General features: G+C 46.0%; 2 protein-coding genes across 5 annotated transcripts in view; one reads left to right on the forward strand and one right to left on the reverse strand.

Moving 5' to 3' along the window:
• DHX32 (DEAH-box helicase 32 (putative)) overlaps positions 1–16684 on the reverse strand; it is a 53532-nt gene extending 36848 nt beyond the window's left edge. Inside the window, exon 1 of the mRNA NM_001101144.1 lies at positions 16453–16684. The gene's annotated coding sequence lies outside the window, so the exon portion shown is untranslated. The remainder of the gene's footprint in view (positions 1–16452) is intronic.
• Positions 16685–16791: 107 nt separating this feature from the next.
• The window catches only part of FANK1 (fibronectin type III and ankyrin repeat domains 1), a 110661-nt gene continuing 107527 nt past the window's right edge, over positions 16792–19925 (forward strand). For 2 of the 4 annotated variants that reach the window (XM_024985488.2, XM_015460780.3), the window contains exon 1: positions 16792–16917. Coding sequence is in view for 2 of the 4 variants with exons in the window: in XM_059881751.1 (XP_059737734.1) it covers positions 17318–17429 (112 nt within the window). In the remaining 2 variants the exon portion in view is untranslated. 4 annotated transcript variants of the gene reach the window in all.

Here is a 19925-nt window from a genome sequence, read left to right on the forward strand (position 1 = left end):
ACAATCTTGAGTGCCTTTCCAGGGCTTAAACTAATACACGAGGCACTGGTCACACACGTAAGGATACTCTGGGCGTAGGACGAAGACTGTTACAGAACTTTTAAAAAGTCACAGATCACAAGCGGGAGACCCTGATCTCCAGGGTGGGGAAAGAACGTTCCGGCTCTATGAGGGCAGAGTTCTTCAAAATTCATTCTGAAAGCCACTGATTCAAAATTCCAACGGAACTGTCAAGGTGTGATAATACAAATGTAACGCGCGTTAACTCCACAATTCCGCAGAGACCAGATCCACAGAAGACTCCAAAAGCACGACAGCCTGAGACCACAGCACACGGCGAAGAATCAGAACCCTCTACTGCTTAAGAGAAGTTACAGCCTGAGACCACAGCACACGGCGACCTTGCGACGCTGCCCAAGAATCAGAACCCTCTACTGCTTAAGAGAAGTTACAGCCTGAGACCACAGCACACGGCGGCCTTGCGACGGTGCCCAAGAATCAGAACCCTCTACTGCTTAAGAGAAGTTACAGCCTGAGACCACAGCACACGGCGGCCTTGCGACGCTGCCCAAGAATCAGAACCCTCTACTGCTTAAGAGAAGTTACAGCCTGAGACCACAGCACACGGCGGCCTTGCGACGCTGCCCAAGAATCAGAACCCTCTACTGCTTAAGAGAAGTTACAGCCTGAGACCACAGCACACGGCGGCCTTGCGACGGTGCCCAAGAATCAGAACCCTCTACTGCTTAAGAGAAGTTACAGCCTGAGACCACAGCACACGGCGGCCTTGCGACGCTGCCCAAGAATCAGAACCCTCTACTGCTTAAGAGAAGTTACAGCCTGAGACCACAGCACACGGCGGCCTTGCGACGCTGCCCAAGAATCAGAACCCTCTACTGCTTAAGAGAAGTTACAGCCTGAGACCACAGCACACGGCGGCCTTGCGACGCTGCCCAAGAATCAGAACCCTCTACTGCTTAAGAGAAGTTAACGCTTAGTTTGTGTTCAGCTTTTGTTTTGTTCTGATTAGAATCCCTTCCAAGGGATCTCATCTTACATGTAAATTAAATTACTGTTACTATGACTGATGATTGCCTTAGGTACTGTTTCTGAATTGTTTTCAGTTCAGTCGCTCGGTCATGTCTGACTCTTTGCCACCCCATGGTCGCAAATTGTTTTATCTTAAAAAAAAAAAAAAAGCAGCACCATTACTATTACCAAACACGTGTCCTTGAAATGTTTCTCTTACAGTACTCCCTAAAAGTGTAATCATCTTCTAATCAAAGTCTTACTTGGAAAGTACTGACCACGTTGAATCCTCGGGAACAGTCACGTTTTCTGAATAGGCATCTTTCTAGAAAAAAGCTAAGGCTGACCTTGCCTCTTTTTACACAAACCATGTGTACAGATACACATCACCTACTTATCTGTTCTGGTGATTCAGAGATGACCCATGGAGCGGTGGACTCTACTTCCTCTCCCTGTGAATCTGAGCTTGCCCCGTGACTTGCTGTGACCACAGGAATGCAGTGAAGTTATGCTGGACTACTTCCGAGGCATTCAATCACTTGAAAACACTCTCCCTTGGAGCCAACTGTCATTCGGTTAGGTGGAGAAGCCACGAGGAAGAGACCGAAGCTTGGCATCTGCTGATAGAAGGCTTAGCCCGCCAACCATGTGGGTGAGTGGTGGAAGGCGGCCCACCCCGGCACAGCCTCCAGACGACCACCGGCCCGGCCGACAGGACGTCTGCACAAGGAGCGGCCACGGGAGCCCAGGCACCTGGAGAACCACGGGACGGGCCACCAAGTTCCAGCAGCAGAAAACCAGACTTCTGCCGGCGAAATAGAGCACACTCGGGATTTAACTTTTTCTTCATGACTCAAGGTCCATTGGAGAAGACTCGAGAGTCCCTTGGACTGCAAGGAAATCCAACCAGTCCATCCTAAAGGAAATCAGTCCTGGGGGTTCAATGGAAGGACTGATGCTGAAGCTGAAACTCCAATACTTTGGCTACCTGATGTAAAGAACTGACTCATTGGAAAAGACCCTGATGCTAGGAAAGATTGAAGGGAGGAGGAGAAGGGGACAACAGAGGATGAGATGGTTGGATGGCATCACTGACTTGATGGGACATGAGTTTGAGTAAACTCCGGAAGTTGGTGATGGACAGGGAGGCCTGGTGTGCTATGGTCCATGGGGTCGCGAAGAGTCAGACACGACTGAGCGACTGAACTTAACTGAACTGAACTGAAAAGGGCACCAATGCACTGGCTCCTGTAACAGAATGAGGTTTCCAGATTTCCCTGAAGTGACGGGGGTCAGAGGCCAGACTGTGGCCACAGAGCCCTCCTTGCCCGGGGATGTGGCCCCCACGTCACACGGTCGCTCTTCCCTGGTGAGGCTCCCATCTGCTTCTCCTACTCTCCTACACGGTGCTGAGAACCAGGCAGCCTTGTTGCACAGAAACGCCTGTGAAGGCTGAGTCCACAAAGGGCTCTACGCTGACCCCAGTCTGAAGGGTAAAGCGATGAAGCCTGCGACACCTATTTTCAGCTCTCTCGGGACCTGTTTTTCTTTCTTTTGGTCTATCTTTATTTATTTGGGCTTCCCTGCTGGCTCAGTTGGTAAAGAATCCACCTGCAATGCAGGAGACCCCGGTTTGATTCCTGGGTCAGGAAGATCCCCTGGAGAGGGGAAAGGATACCCACTGCAGTATTCTTGGGCTTCCCTGTGGCTCAGCCGGTAAAGAATCTGCCTGCAATGCGGGAAACCTGGGTTCGATCCCTGAGTTGGGAAGATCCCCTGGAGAAGGGAAAGGCAACCCACTCCAGTACTCTGGCCTGGAGAATTCCACGGACTGTACAGTCCATGGGGTCGCAACGAGTTGAACACGACTGACCGACTTTCACTTTATCTATTTAACTGGAGGATAACGGGCTTTACAATGTTGTGCTTCTGCTGTACAACAACACGAGTCAGCTGTGAGCATACGTATGTCCCTTCCCTCTCGAGACCCCCAGCCCCTCATCCCGTCCCTCCCAGGCATCACGGAGCGTCAGGCTGGGCTCCCCGCGCTGTACAGCAGCTTACAGCAGCTTCCCACTGGCGGTTTTACGCAGGTGGTGGTATGTGTCAAGGCTGCTCTTTAGATTTGTCCCGCTCTCTCCTTCCCCTGCTGTGTCCACAAGACCCTTTTACTGTCCTACAGACTGAGTTCCTGATTTGGAGGGGCACGTGGCTGAGTTTTGAGTCTACCAACTCGCAAGACAGACACACACACCTCTCCTCACTGATTCAGCAACTGGCGGAATCCGTGTCAATCACTTGCTCCTGTCATCGTTGTTCAGTCACTCAGTTCTGTCTGACTCTTCACGACCCCATGGACTGTAGCCCGCCACGCTCCTCTGTCCATGGGATTTCCCAAGCAAGAGTACTGGAGTGGGCGGCCGTTTCCTTCTCCGGGGTATCTTCCTGACCCAGGGATTGAACCTGAGTGTCCAGGACTGGCAGGTGGATTCTTTACTACTGAGCCACCAAGGAAGCCCCACTTTCCCCCAGATGTAATTAAATACACACAAGAGATTCCTGTCCTGGCCTTTGGCAAATTTAATAGTAGCAACCTAAATAAGGGAAAACAAGTAATACAGGCTACACGTCACTCAAAATAAAAATGTTACCCATCCTGATATAAATATAAACTACATTCTATGACAAGAATTTTAAATCTGAAAGCAAACTGGCATTTCTTCATTTTTCAAAGCTATCCTACATGAGACTGTAGATCACATAATTTGTCAAAGACTGCTCTCTGAAGTGAATCTATTACAACTCTTAAATGAGCATTTACGAAAATAATACATTATCCAGCATAACATGAAACTGCCTCACCAAGAAAAGAATCAGAAGTTAACACGTGGCTAATGAGCTACATGTTGGCCATTTATATTTTGGCTCTGGGCCAGTAATTCTAGAAATGTAAATGAAGTCCATAGACAAGGATAAAGCTTTCAAGGGACTAAGTCAAATAACGTGGTGAAATTTGTCCTGAATAACCGTTCCACCGTTTGATGCTCCTCTTCTGCATTTCCCCCTCATGTTCAACAGAATATCAATGGGTGCTTCACACCTACCAAACCTCACCTGTACAATTTCAGCAAGTGCACAGGTCTGGCGGCCCCCAACACTGAGTCTCTCTGTAAAAGGGCTGGTGAGCTCTCATCCCGTTTCGCGGCTCTGATGCCACCGTTTGTGGAGGTCTCCCCGTTTATATGTCCCGTCAAGCCTCTCTCCCTGACTCCAGTCTCGTGTATTCAACTACCTACTAGTCATCTCCAATGTGGATACTTAGCAGACATTTAAAACTCTATGTACCCAAAGCTGAGCGCTGACATCTGCCCCAAAGCCATACATCTGGGCTGCTCATCTTCTTCCTTTTAACTGCTCAGACCCCAAAATATGAACGTAGTATTCTTCATTTTTCTTTATCTCAAATCCCATCTCTGATCCATCAATGGACTTGCCAGACAGAACAGCAGCATCCAAAGATGTGCGTGTCCAAAGGCCTGGGATCTTCAAAATGTACTCTGCTTGACAAGAGGGCTGCAGATGTGATCAAGTTGAGGACCTTGGCCAAGGGACATTGAGCTGGTGGGTCTGAGCTAATCGCAGGGTCTGAAAATCAGAGACCCCTTCTCAGGTTTAGTCAGAGGGGACACGACCGTGGAAGAAGGGTTGGGGAGATGTGATGCTTTTGGCTCTGAGGAGGGAGGGCGGGCTTGTGAGCCACAATGTGGTGATCTCTAGAAGCTGGGAAACCAAGGAAAGGAATTCTCTCCTAGAGTGTCTAGAAAGCACCATAGCCCTGCCTGATTTTAAACAAGTGATGAACATTTAAAAACATGTATTTTAATTTTTATTTCTTTATTTGGCTGTGCTAGGTCTTAGTCACAACACGTGGGATCTCTAGTTGAGACTTGCAGCATCAACTCTTAGTTGGGGCCTGTGGGATCTAGTTCCCTGGCCAGGACTCCAACCCGAGCCCCCTGCATTGAGAGTGCAGAGGCTTAGCCACTGGGCCACAGGGAAATCCCAAACCATGACAAACTAACTTCTAACTGAAGCAAATTATGATAATAAATTACCACTAAATTTGCGGTAATTTGTTACAGGAGCAATAGTTAACTAATACATCTGGTCATGCCCGTTCTACCTTCAAAATATATCAAAACCCCCGTAACTTCCACCATGAACAGCCAGTCTGAGCACTAACCTCTCATCTGGATTACTTCAGCAGCCTCGAGACTGGCCTTGGTTCCACCCTTAGTCTCTTGAAGTCAAAGAGATCCTGGTAAAGTCTACTTAGGTCTCCTCTGCTCAAAAATTTCTCATGATTTAGAAACTTCACCTTACTCCAAGGAAAAACCACAATCCTTAACAGGACCTGCAAGGCCTGTGGGATGCAGAGGCATCACCTGCCTGCCCCAGTTTCCCTGGCTCCCTCTCTCACTCACACTTCTCTGCTCAAGCGGCCCCCTCACTGTTCCTCAAACACACGGCACACACCTGCTTCAGGACTTCATACCCGCTCTGCTCTCCGCCTGAAACACTCCTTTCCTCCGATACCCAAACAGCCAGCTCCCTTATTTTCCTAAAGACCTTCATCAAATGTCACCTCTGCCATGGGGGTTTCCTGCCCCGGGTCTGCCCTGTCTGAACCTTCAGCCATGTCCTTGTGCCCCACACCCACTTCCCTAGCTCCTTAGCCTGCTCTGTTTCCTCTTCACATCTGTTTACTGTTGGAGCCCTCCACCGGAAGGCAGGCACCTCGAGTTGGGAAGGCGTCTGTTTTTCTCCCTGCCTTTACGGCAGAGTTGGCACATGGAAAGCATTCAACAGATACTTGCTGAATGAATCAATGATGTTGCTAGCACACCAGGGTACTGCTGTTCAACTATCCGGGTTGCCCTCTGTTCAGTCAGTGACCAAGTCCTTCAAATGTCACCGCATTCTGTCCCTTTCATCTTGCCTTTCATCCCAGACGTCCGTGGCCACCTGCTTGTCTCCCCAGGCGCTCCACTGCAATCCTCGTGCACAGATCTGCACTTTCATTATATTACTCTACTTAAAGTTCCAGTTGGCTGACTACCGGTGCATCAATAGAGCTGAAACACTTCTGTTAGGAACTCACTATGTTTCTGGATTTCAGTGACTTTTTTGCCCCCGAATATGACACAGAATAGACCCTTGCTGTTTTTAAAGGTTACGGCCTGAGAGTCTGGTGAATTAGCACATCCATCAACTGAAATATCTGCAAGCTTAAGTTTTTGCATGAACCATACGCTGAAATCACAAATTAGCTCCTTTTTCAACATTTCTTAGAGCTGCTTTTTTCTTGATGAATGAGAAGAGTGGCTGTGTAGAAAATCAGTTACACTGAGATTCACACAGCAGCGTGCCTCAAGCACGATCCAGCAGACCCCCTGATCTTTCCGGTCACTTGTCAATAACCAATATGAGGAGGCAACATCCCTAAGGATTAGGGAACTACTGAACCATCTGTACTACACACTATCTTTCCTTTCAGTCTCTCTACTCGAACCACCATCGAGCTATACCCTCTTTGGCAATTTCCACAGTCTGAACTCAGATACAGTGGGTCTTGATTAGCAATCAGAGGTTGAATCACCTTCTGTCCTTTGGGGATTTTATGCTTTTAAGACTAACATCTGATTGTGTTTTATTACAGGTATTATTCTCAATCTAATAGGTTTTCTCTATTCTCAAGTCTTCTCATCTTCAATGCCTGCATGTTCATGTCTTCCGTTTTCTTATTCAACCAATATTTAAGTGTCTACTAAGTATCTGGCCTGTGAACATACGAGTGACTCATGTGCACAGGTGAACATACAAGTGACATGTGAACAGGCAGGGCTGGGTCCCGTCCTCATGGGGCTTACAGTCTAGCTGAAAACGAAGGTGGGGGGTCAAAAAAGACTCTTAATCTTGTAGTCAAATAAGGAAGACTTCCTGGTAGCTCAGATGGTAAAGAATCTGCCTGCAGTGCGGGAGACCTGGGTTCAATCTCTGGGTCAGGAAGATCCTCTGGAGAAGAGAATGGGTACCCCCTCCAGTGTTCTTGCCTGGAGAATCCCATGGACAGAGAAGCCTGGTGGGCCACAGTCCATGGGGTTGCAAAAAGTGGGACATGACTAAGTGACTAACACTTTCACCTTCTTTCAAGTAAGCAGAAGAAGGAAGAATGACAGGTATGCGATAGAAAAAAGAAAAGATCCAGGGACAGGTGCATTCACAGATGAGACAAGGGCCAAATCAGGGAAGACTGGATAAGCTATTAATAAAACTATTAAGTTTTATTTTAAATGCCATGGGCCTAACTCAGTCATTTCTTGATTAAAATTTTTATCTTTTAAACATTTTGCTTTTCTTTACAATTTTGTTAAATCTAATGTGTTACTCAATTTTCCAAATATTACCTATGATTTTTCTAATATCTACCTTCAGCTTTCTTAATTACTAGTGCATGACAAGTTCTAGGAGAGCTGGTGCCAACTGAATGTAAATGGCAGAATGGAATGGATACTGGAATTATGAGCAAGCTTACCGAACAGGGCAGTAAGAGAAACCAGCAAATCACATTCAAGTGAAAAATTATCAGAAATATTAAAAACTAAACACCACTTCTTGACTATTTAAAACTATTTTCACAAAGGCCTGTGAAAATAGGTCTTTTCTATGCTCTAACTCATAGCCGGTCCTTTTTCATCCCCACTGCTTAGGAAAAGTGCTCTGGGGAAAACACACTTACACAAACACCTTGCCTTTTAAACAATTATTCTTTTAATGTGACTGACAAATTTGTTTTAACACTATTTATGTGACCAACGCATTTTTCTTGAAGAATTTGTGCTAATTTTTATTGAAAGTTTTTAAAATAATTTAATAACTATTTAAAGTCTCTTCATATTCTGCAGAAGAGGAAATATTTTATTATTCAAATGTTTGCAAACAGAATTAAATGGAGAGTCCAGTAACTTCTTAAAAATCCTAGAGGATGTCCCTGGTGTTCAGTGGTTAAGAGTACACCTTGCAATGCGGGGGACACGGGCTCGATCCCTGGTTCTGGAAGATCCCACATGTTGCAGAGCAACTAAGTCCAAGTACCACAATCACTGAGCCCATGCTCTGGGGCCCTTGAGCTGCTACTGAAGCCCGAGTGCCTAGAGCCTGAGTTCTGCAGCAAGAGAAGCCACCCGAAGGAGAAGCCTGTGCCCCACAGCAAAGAGCAGACACCGCTCGCGCATCTAGAGCAAAGCCCCGCCACACAGCTACAAAAACCCAGCACGGCCAAAAATAAGTAAGTCTTTCTAATGGATGTGAATCTGAGCAAACTCCCGGAGACAGTGAAGGACAGGGAAGCCTGGGGTCCTGCAGTCCTTGGGGTCGCAAAGAGTCGGACACGACTTAGCGGCTGAACACCGAACAAGGGGATCGACTTAGTAAAAGGAAACATCTGTCTAGGTGGAATCTTTGGAACAATGCTGGACACTAACGCAAACTCAGCACATGGACTCGACACATTCACTCAGGCTTTCACGTGGCGTCCTCTAGCTCTAGGTTTATGACAGACTTCCTAAGGTCAAGATCCACTTCTGAGTCTTCTCTGCAGAGTCTACAACGTAACACAGGCCTTTGCTAAGATTATGTGACCAATAATAAACAATATACTCGTGAACCATGATGACAAGGTTTAGAACAAAGGAAGGTTAATGAGGCATTACAAGTGAATAATGACTGTCCTCAGAATAGAGGGCTGTTATTTCTTTGGAGAACAGGATCATTAGTTTCATATTCCACACCAACCCTATTCAAAGTGCTTGTTTGTGACACGATAAGGAGCTTGCACTGCAGTGTAAGTTAACTGGCTGCTTCCTTCCCTGAAGAAATCCTGCTATTACCCTGAACTAACAGTATGATTAGGGCCACAGTCTATTTACATTCTGGCACCAGCTCCTAATCTCACTGCAAACCAGTAAGTCTGTGGACTGACACTGGTCTGCACACTGCACTTTGAAAACAAAGGTCCTATCCAACCACCGAAGCTGGACTAGTACTAAGGACAGCGATAATGATAATGAGGATGATCTACCAATTACCTTTACAGAGTGCTTACTGGGCGCCAGATGCTAGAAGTACTTAAGCACTTTATATGGATTATTTCATTTAAACTCTTAAGGACCCCATGAGGGTTTACTTTATTATTTCCGTTTTTTTTAAAGAGGAAATTTAAGCCTTCAGAAGCTTAGTTAATTCACTCAGCTTTGAGCTGCTCAGCTGGGGTAGAGCAGGTGCTGAAGTCCTGCAGCCTGCTCTCAGCTTCGCCCCAGGTATGTGTCCCAGGCACGGGTCTAGGGTGTGCTCGACTGTGTCGCACCACGCGGCTCCCTGCCCACGTTAAAGAACTGCAGCAGGCTCCTGCGGCAACACTGTGGGTAGAGAACCACTCGACATTACAGGAGGTACCAGGCAGGGTGGCCGGGAAAACATACCATATGACGACAGTTCTTCACGGAAAGGAAAACATAGCTGTAATCCCCCATATTGAGAGCTGCAGTCAAATATCTAATACGAAAACTTTATTTTCCAGGTGTATTTTATTTTAATCAAAAACAATGGACTTAACATAACTGGGCTTTTAAGAAGATTACTCCTTTGCTTTCCTTTGTTTTAATGGCTCAGAGCTCCCCAAAGCACATCCTATTGTATACTGTCATCCTGCTTATTTAACTTACATGCAGAGTATAGCATGTGAAAAGCCGGGCTGGATGAAGCACACGCTGGAATCAAGATTATTGGGAGAAACATCAATAACCTCAGATATGTAGACGACACCAGCCTTAGGTCAGAAAGTAAAGAAGAATTCAAGAGCCTCTTGATGAAGGTGAAAGAGGAGAGTGAAAAAGCTGTCTTAAAACTCAACATTGAAAAAATGAAGAACATGGCATCAGGTCCAATCACTTCATGGCAAATAGATAGGGAAACAATGGAAACAGTGACAGACTTTTATTTTCTTGGGCTCCAAAATCACTGTGGATGGTGACTGCAGCCATGAAATTATAAACACTCGCTCCTTGGAAGAAAAGCTATGACAGACCTAGACAGCATATTAAAAAGCAGAGACATTACTTTGCTGACAGAGGTCTGTATAGTCAAAGCTATGGTTTTTCCAGTAGTCACGTAGAGATGTGACAGCTGAACAATAAAAAAGGCTGAGCACCAAAGAACTGATGCTTTTGAACTGTGATGTTGGAGAAATTCCTGAGAGTCCCTTGGACAGCAAGGAGATCAAGCCTGTCAGTCCTAAAGGAAATCAACCCTGAATATTCACTGGAAGGACTGATGCTGAAGTTGAAGCTCCAATACTTGGGCCACCTGATTCGAAGAGCTGACTCATCAGAAAAGACCCTGATGCTGGGAAAGATTGAAGGCAGGAGGAGAAGGGGACGACAGAAGATGAGATGGTTGGATGGCATCATTGACTCAATGGACATGAGTTTGGGCAAGCTCTGGGAGTTGGTGACGGACAGGGAAGCCTGGCGTGCTGCAGTCCATGGGGTCGCAAAAAGTTGGACACAACTAAGCAAATGAACAACAACAACAATGGTTTCTAGTGGAAGAGCTTGGCAAGCTACAGTCCATGGGGTTGAAAAGAGTCAGACACAACCAAGCGATATCTCAATAATAATAATATACCAAACACAGCTTGAATAATCAATCCTGCACAATTTTTTTTCAAGAATCCTACATTCTACTGGCAATTTGCACATACAGAAAGACTTCCCAAGCTCAATCAATGTTTGTGATTCATAATAACATATTACTCCCTACATGTAAGTCTATAAATCAAGGGTTTTGTTAGAATTTCAAATGGCTGGGCCACTCAGTGCTTTTTAACACTATTTTGATGATTATTTTTACTGGATAATATTCTAAAAACTAACACTTGAGTAAAAGCAAAGTTAATAAAGTATACTAAAATATTAATTTGACTTATTTATGCAGTCTAGTTAGATATCTGAACAAAATGTGTGAGCCAATCAAAGTTGAAAACTAAAAATAGGCTATTGCCAGTCTCCTTAAAGAAGTCACCATATTTATTTTACCTACAACATACACAAAATGAACTTTCATACAACTTCTTTATCAGACAGTATTGCTTGGGGCATTATCATACCTCCTGAAGTTATATTCTACTTGAATTGTTGCTCTCAACGAGATTGTGAAAAACGAAAAATATGAGGAACCTTTTCCACTAAGTATGTGTGTGTGTGCGTGTTCAGTCGGTCGTGTCCGACTCTCTGCGACCCCATGGACTGTAGCCTGCCAGGCTCCTCTGTGAGTGGTATTCTCCAGGCAAGAGTACTGGAGTGGGCTGTCATTTCCTCCTCCATGCTAATGAAGTAATGGGTAGCCATTCTGCACCAACTTTATTAAAACAAGAATCAATCGATAAACTACGTTGCGCACTCTAAGGCAGGTGGAGGAAAACAGAACCATTTCAGGGACTGCCAACACACGAGCCCGGAAGAGCAGGGGTTCTGTTCTGTTCATCTCTCCAGATTTTCTGGTCCCTCCTCTCTAGTCTCTGTACCCCAGAGTTTTATCCCCAACCCTCTTCTCACTGCACATAACCTCCCCAGAGAATCTCACTCACATTTTAACTTCAATCACTGAGTGCTTCACCCGAGTTCCAGCTTCATCTCAGACTTCCTTCTACAGCACCAGAGCCACACGTCCAAGTACTACTTACGGGATGTCCCAACTTAGATAACAGGCAATTTCAGGGTTAACGTTCAAAACTGAACTTGTCATCTACCCCATTCTCACACTTCTGAGAAAGAAAACGCTTCTTTCACATTCCTGATTCAGCAACTGACAGAACAATGCCCGTCAGCAGGAAGTCATCCCTGGCTTCCCCCCACCTCCACCTCCAGCACCTCCAAGGCTGCTGATTTCACCTCGCTCAGCGGCCCCTCCTCCTGATTCCCGACACCATCACCACCAGAGCCTTCGTTATCTTATCATTTTTTCACAGAATTGCTGCAAAATCTCCAGTTTTGCTTTTCTGCCTCTATCTGTGGCTCTCCGTCAACATGACGTCATTCACAGGCTGCCGGTGATCTTTGTCAAATGCAAAACTGGTCATGTCACTGATTCAAGTGCTTTTTATTACCTTCAAGACAAAAGCCTCACTCCTGGGTTCTTTTTGACTTAGTCTGTATTTGCTTCTCCAGTCTTCCAGAATGTTCTCTCTGCTCCAGCCACAATCCTATCCCCTGTACCTCTGCCCAGTCTCTTCCTCTGCCTGGGAGGTTCCCCTGCCCTCACAGACAATCAATCCATGGAGTCATTTCCTAGTCCTGTCCCTCCTGGAGAAGAAATCCAGGTCCCAGGAAGTACCTAACACATTATAGGTGCCCACCGAATATTTGCTGTGTGTATGCTGGAGTTAATGACAACCCTTTACATTTAATACATTCTTTGCAATATACAAGGAATTTTCATTCACATCTATAATCACATTTGACAACCACTGCAGGTTTTATCATCCTGAGTTATCAATGAGGAAATAATGGCCCCTGACTTTCCCAAGATGGAAGAGCAGGAATTAATGCAATCATTCCTAACTAAAGGCTTGTCCTCTATTATTATCCTACTTAATTATCAGGTACATACTGAAAACCCACTATGAGCTAAAAGGAATATAGAAGCAGCCTAGGTCATGGACTTAGCTCTAAAATGTTTAATCTCAACAGAGGCACAAGACCCATACACACAAAAAAATGAGAGAAAATTCTATAAGATAGTATAGTATATATACAAAATAGATAACCAATAGGGACCTACTGTATACACAGAAAACTATATTCAATATCTTATAATATTGAAAAGAATCTTTAAGGTAAAAGTATCTGAGAAGGAACATATATGTATATATATATGGCTAAATCACTGTACTATACACCTGAAACTAACACGATATCGTAAATTAACTATACCTCAATTAAAAAAATTCTAAGAAAAAAAAAGAAAGTATAGTGTAGTATCGGGCTAAGTGCCAAAGTGCGTAGTGACCCAGGGAGGAACAGAAGTGCACTCAGTGGCACTCACCTATCCTGGGGGCTTCCTGGGCTCAGGGGGTAAAATATCCCTCTGCCAATGCATGAGATGCAGAAGACGTGGGTTTGACTCCTGGGTTGGGAAGTTCCCCTGGAGAAAGGAATGGCAAGCTGCTCCAGTGTTCTTGCCTGGAAAATCCCACAGACAGAGGAGCCTGGTGGGCCGCAGTCCAGGGGGTTGCAGGGTCAGACACGACTGAGTGATGGCATGAACACACGCGCGCCCACCCTGGAGAGGCCCTCCAGACAGGAGATGGGGGAGAGGGCAGCGTGGCTCTGTAGCCCAGTTATGCCATGAGTGATTAAAAGGGCTAACAGAGAGGCATTTCTTAAGTCCAACAATTTGAGTGCAGACCATGACAGGTCTGGAGGACAGAAAGGAAACAGCAAAAATGGAAATATAATTGTTTTCTGCCTTTGAACAAATTCCTTCTGAGTTTTAGAAAGTAACAGAGGGAAGAGTTCCCTCACTATGGAAAAACAGAAATCCAGAAACAAAAATGAAAACTTCCTCTGACTTATGAGAGTAAGTTTATGAAACAGAAGTACATTCATCTGCTTTATTTTCCTTCTTTCCTTTTGAAATCATCCTACTTGAATTAAACCATGTTAACTTCCTAAGGGAATTACTTTTACTTTGAATTCTGATGTGGACAAGAGATTTAAACAAGAAGAAGAAAGGCCACCTCTGTCTCTTAATTGCTACCTTGTTATTTCCTGGGACAGTGCTTTGGCTTGCTACATGTAGTTGAGCATCAGCAAAGTAAACAATAATGTAATTATTCCCTCCAGTGAAGAGCTGGGAAACTTTTCCCAACGTGACAGTGAAAACAAATAGAAAAAGTAGTACAGAATCCCCAAAGGGACAACCCATACCTTTACCATTCATTTCAACCCCCAGCAGCTAGCAACCAACCTCAGGCCACCCCCTCCAGTAATAAAGCAAGGCCCTTTATCTGGAGCAATTTCTTTAAAGCTCTTCTCAATCATTCAATAGACATTTAACAAGTACATTGTTACCGGAGAAAAAGAAACTGAATAGCAACCCCTGCCTTGGACACTTTTGTACCTACCCTTCCTCATTTTCACCTCCTTCTTCAGTCCTATGTTCCACAGGCACACAATCCCCTAAGACAAATGCTGTTTTTCCGTTGCTCAAGTCACCTATTACCTAAAATATGTCAATGCAAGATTGCCTCAATGTCAAGCTCATAGCTATCGATAAAATCATTCATCTATACTACAAAATATTTACCAATACACATCTCCATTTTATAACGCAATTATCCTCTGGTAAAAAAAAAAAAAGAAAAAAAGTCTGCATATAACTATTAAATTCTCGAGTCCTTGTTACATGAAGATCTACAATTTTGGTTCTTTCTTCTTTTTAAATACAAGTACCTAATCCTTTACTATATGGGAAAATTTAACCCTACCTCCTCTTTTCTTTCTGTTAATAAAAGCCAAGCTTTAATCGTTATCTTGTCACTTTGACTATGAGATTTTCAACGAACATCATTATGTTTGTTTCTCCAGTGAAAAGACCAATTCATAACTTTGCTAATGATGTGAAAACTAGAATTTGAAAAGACTGTACTACAGAAGAACTGTTGATCTCAGAACCTTTCTATCTAAAAATCCATTCCCTGTCTCCAAGTAACAAGAACAGGTAGTCAAGGTACCTACCATAAAGTGTTTACCTTCCAACTTGAATTTATTACTTTAATACTGTAGCTGTTGAATTACAGGTTCTGTGTATATCACACTGCTTGTCAATATCCACATAAGCATAAACCCTGTGGCTTTGACAATGAATCTGAAAAAGTCCCCGTACAGCCTGAGAGGGGAGAGCCCAATTTGGTGGAGTATAATAAATGTCCCTTTCCATCACAGAGTATCTGCTTCTCAGGTTCAATTAACCTCTGAATGATTCTCTTTCTGAGAGGAAAGTAATCCTCCTCGATGTCCTCGTCATCTACAGGGTGGAAAAGAGTGAGTAGTCACTAACGTGACCCCAAACCACTCTCTTCTCTTCATTCCCCTCAAGTCCTGTCTAGGGCAGCAGGAGGAACTGATGGAGGGGCCAGAATCTTCAGACCCGAGCACTGCATCGATCATGGATCATGCCGTTTCCTCCCACCTACCCGTGCATCCCCTTCCTTTCCTTCTCTCCTCTCCTTAGCGTTGCTCTTCTTGACCTATACAGCACTCTCCCTGTGGTCTGAATTTTTACAGCCTACCAGACAAAATGCTCGGTGATCCCCAACGCTTCCTAAAAGCACTACCTGCGTCGATGTTTTCAAAACCACTCTTGAGAGAAAAAAAGACTATGGTGTGGGATCTTGCTACAAAAAAAGATTACGGTGTGTTTCACTTGCCCTACCAAGTTTTGGTGCAGAACGTGTGGGCTTGGTGCCCACAACTTGGAGCGAAAACCAGGAGCTCTAAAACAAATACACCCACACACATAGACACACATACTTGGTGATACAACCTAGAGCGAAAACCAGGAGCCCTGAAACAAATACACACACACACACACACACACACACACACACACACACACTTGGTGCTACAACTTGGAGAGAAAACCAGGAGCCCTGAAACAAATACATACACACACACACACACACACACACTTGGTGCTACAACTTGGAGCGAAAACCAGGAGCCCTGAAACAAATACACACACACACACCCACACACACATACACTTGGTACTACAACTTGGAGCGAAAACCAGGAGCCCTGAAACACACACACACACACACACACACACACACACACACACACACACAAAACTAAAAACCGGAAAGATCCGACTGGAGCCCGCGGCCCGAAAGGTGACTCTTGGGATGACAGTGCAATGTGCGCAGCGGAGGCGCCTTCTCCCCGCATTTCGGGACCCGAGCGACACGCTCGGCCCACTGCCGACCACTTGCTCCCATCCGCTAAGAAGCGCTGCCGGCCAAAGTGACACGAGTGGCCGAAGTTCGGCCCCGGGCCGAGCCGGCGCACCGCCCCCCGACCCGTGGCCGCCCCCCAGCCTCGCAGCCCCGGGGCCCGCAGGGAGGGCCCGAGCGCCGGGACGCGGCTCCGCTAGGCTGGGGGGCGGCCCGGGGCGGGGGGCCGTCTCCTCCCGGGCGTTTCCCCAGTCGGGGCGGGGTGGTCCGGGGCCGACCCGGCGGGCCCGCAACAGGTGCGCCCGGGCCGCCCCCACCCCGGCCTCCCGCCGCCGCGGCCCGGCCTTTACCTGCTGTCTGCGGACGGAGGCCCGGGTGCGGGCGCCCTTCCCCGCCGAGCTCGCCGGACGCGCGGACCGACGAACGGACGCCTGGGATCGGCGACGGAGGGCCCACGGGGCCCCACCCGAAGGCCCCGCCGGGGACGCGAGGGCCACCGCGGGGAGGGCGCGACCGCCCGACCAGGCCGCCCCGGGGCAGTGCGTCTTCCGCCCGCGGGCCCCCTCCGCCCGCAGCGCTCGCTGCCCGCCTAGAGACGCGCGGGCCCTCGCGCTCGTTCGCGTTTCCTGGCGTCTTTTGGTCCCTCCCTCTCGCCGTCCTTCCTGCTCCTCCTCCTGCCCCCACCCCGCCCTCTGGGTTGTCAGGGCAACCGAAGCGACGCCGGCCCCCGGGAGGAGAGGCGTTAAAAGGGGCTTGCGGCGCCGGGGGCTCGGCCGATAGGGGCCCGGGAGCAGCTTACTCTATGGAGCTCCAGAGTAAGGGGGCCGGGGCCGGGGCCGGGGCCGGGGCGGGCCTCCCCCGGAACGGGTGTGGGCGCCCTGCGCGACGCTCCGCAGGCTTTTTTAAAACGCTTTTGACCTGGATATAAGGTCTCCCTCTCGCGCTTTCTTCTTCGAGGGAGTCGAGAAAGGGGCTAAATCCCGCGAGGTGTGACTGTCGGGAGCCAGAGGGCTGCGTGAGCTCGGGAATGTGGGCTGGAGGAGGCAGCGCCACCAGGGTGCTGCTTCCTAAAATGACCCCCCAAGCAAATCCATTTCTTGTTACTATTGCTGTCCTTATTATTGGAGCTTTCCTGGTGGCTCAGATGGTAAAGAATCCTCCGTCAATGAGACACAGGTTCGATCCCTGGGTTGGGAAGATCCCCTGGAGGAGGCCATGGCAACCCACTCCAGTATTCTTGCCTGGAGAATTCCATGGACAGAGGAGCCTGGCAGGAATACAGTCCACAGGGTCGCAGAGTCAGACACGACTGAAGCGACTTGGCATGGTACAGTCCTCCACTGTTTTGTTTGGTACTTTGATTCACTGACCATAAGTAGCCATTCAGCTTCTAAAATGTCAGCAATTGAACCTGCAAGGAGGCTAGCTAGCTCTTGTACTTATTAGAAGATATGGCATCCTCTTCACAGTAGTCGGAGATTTGAAAGAGAGAAAAATTTTGAGCTTTGTGCAAGAGTGTTTAATTAGTTGCTAGAGGTTCTCCGACTCATTGGGAAAGACTCTGATGCTGGGAGGGATTAGGGGCAGGAGGAGAAGGGAACGACAGAGGATGAGATGGCTGGATGGCATCACTGACTCGATGGACGTGAGTCTGAGTGAACTCCGGGAGTTGGTGATGGACAGGGAGGCCTGGCGTGCTGCGATTCATGGGGTCGCAAAGAGTCAGACACGACTGAGCGACTGAACTGAACTGAGAGGTTCTCCGAGGTAGGCTTGGACACGCAAAAAGGAAAAAAAAGTTACGATTTCCTTTTCTGTTTCCCACTTTGTTTGACAAAAGGTGAGCCGTCTGGAATTATCAAATCTAACACAAGCTTTAACTTACTGTGTTTTTGATTGTTGTTCAGTGTGCTGTGCTTAGTCGTTCAGTCGTGTCCAACTCTTGCGACCCCATGGACTGTAGCCTACCAGGCTCCTCTGTCCATGGGATTCTCCAGGCAAGAATACTGGAGTGGGTTGCCATGCCCTCCTCCAGGGTATCTTTGCAACCCAGGGATACAACCCAGGTCTCCCACATTGCAGGCGGATTCTTTACCATCTGAGCCACCAGGGAAGCCCATTGATTGTTGTTATATTATTACTACTGCTACTACTACTATTCAAACCTCTCTAGGGACACAGAGCTCCGTCCTTTTTCCCCAAGCTGTTTTATTGCTCCTTTTTTCTTAAAATAATAACGGTGTTTCATGTGGAGACTAGAAAGACCTGGAACTTTTATAGGAGGATGCAGTGTGACTCTGAAAACCAAGTTGTCTTTTCTTGCACAATTTCAGAAATGAAAGTACTCAGACCATGTCCATTCTCTGGGGTATATGCTGATGTTGTTAAAGGTCGTTAGTTTCCAAGGAGGTTTCTAAAGAGTTTTTCCTTTCTTTTAACTCCCTTGCTGAGCAGAAAGCTTGTAAATTGAGAATTATAGTTTGAGTGGATTTTATACACTGTTCTATCACTCACACTTGTAACTCTCTGGATTCTGTGTGTTGTCTAACCTGTTGAGAGAAATTTAACTTACAACAATGTTAGAATTTTTGTATCATTTCAAACTAATGCCAGGGTGTGTATGTTCTCTCTTTAGAGAAGAAATAAAGTGAAATGAAATATCTCTCTTAAAAATACCAACTTTATTTCTTCAAATTTATGTTACTGTTTAACTGTGTAAACTAAAAATTTCAAGTATGGTATTGAATTTGGTATTTCCAATTTCAATACCAATACCAATTTCAAATTCCAATATCAATTTCCATGGTATTCTCTATGTTCTAAATACTCTCCTGGGGTGGAGGATTGAACAGTGAATAAAACCCTGTTAGCTTTGGTTATCCCTGGAAAACTGAGCAGACCCTTGCCCAAGAACTTCCGAAAACCTCCCTGGGGTCTGAGATTAGGGGATGGAAATGGACAGAAGGCTTCCGGCAGAATAACCCAACAAAGAATGAGGGAAAGGGGTTCCAGACAGGTCCCTGAGACCAGAGAGAGCAGTGTGGGTTTAAGGTTCAGAGTTCAAAGATCAGTAGAGCTGTAACTGAGAAGACTGAAGGTGGAGGGGAGGAGGAAGAAAAGAAACAAGGCTAGAAAAGTGAGTAGGAACCGGATCCTGGAGACTTTGTAAAACTGTGAGAAATTTATTACTTCTATGAATGACACATCTGATTTATATCTGATCACATTGGGTCTTAACATGGAAATATTTGTTAAGTAATCTTTTATGCCTGGGACACAGCTGTATATTTCTTTTTTACATACTCTCAAATGCCGTCACCAGTTTAATTTTAGATAATTCAAACAATGACCACTTACCTTAGAGGATTCTTTAGCAGCCTAATAGACATCATTTTGGGTGAATATTAATTCATTTGCTGTTAATAAATATTTTAAAGGACAAGATTAGATGGTCTTTAAGATCCTTTTTAATGTCAAGAAATGTACCCTACCAGATTCGACCTGAGACTCAAGTTACTATTTTATTCTCTCAAAGATATTGGAAAATACTATGGCTGTGATATTAACAAATACTACAATTGTACTGTTATCAGTATTATATTAACAATATAGTATGTTGTTATGCCAATATTATCTGGCATATTTTAAGCCTGGTGTGTACATGATACCATTTGTTATTGGGGGGTTTCAAGTAGCATTTTACTGGTGTAGCTCAATATAGCACTAGTAAATTGATTTAAAAGGAGGCACCTTCTTCATTGCCTTTAAGGATTAAACATGTATCTAAGGACACCACCAAAGAACTACTAGAAATAACCCCCAA

This window comes from Bos taurus, chromosome 26 (genome assembly GCF_002263795.3).
Source record: "Bos taurus isolate L1 Dominette 01449 registration number 42190680 breed Hereford chromosome 26, ARS-UCD2.0, whole genome shotgun sequence".
In the NCBI taxonomy this organism is placed as follows: Eukaryota; Metazoa; Chordata; class Mammalia; order Artiodactyla; family Bovidae; genus Bos; species Bos taurus.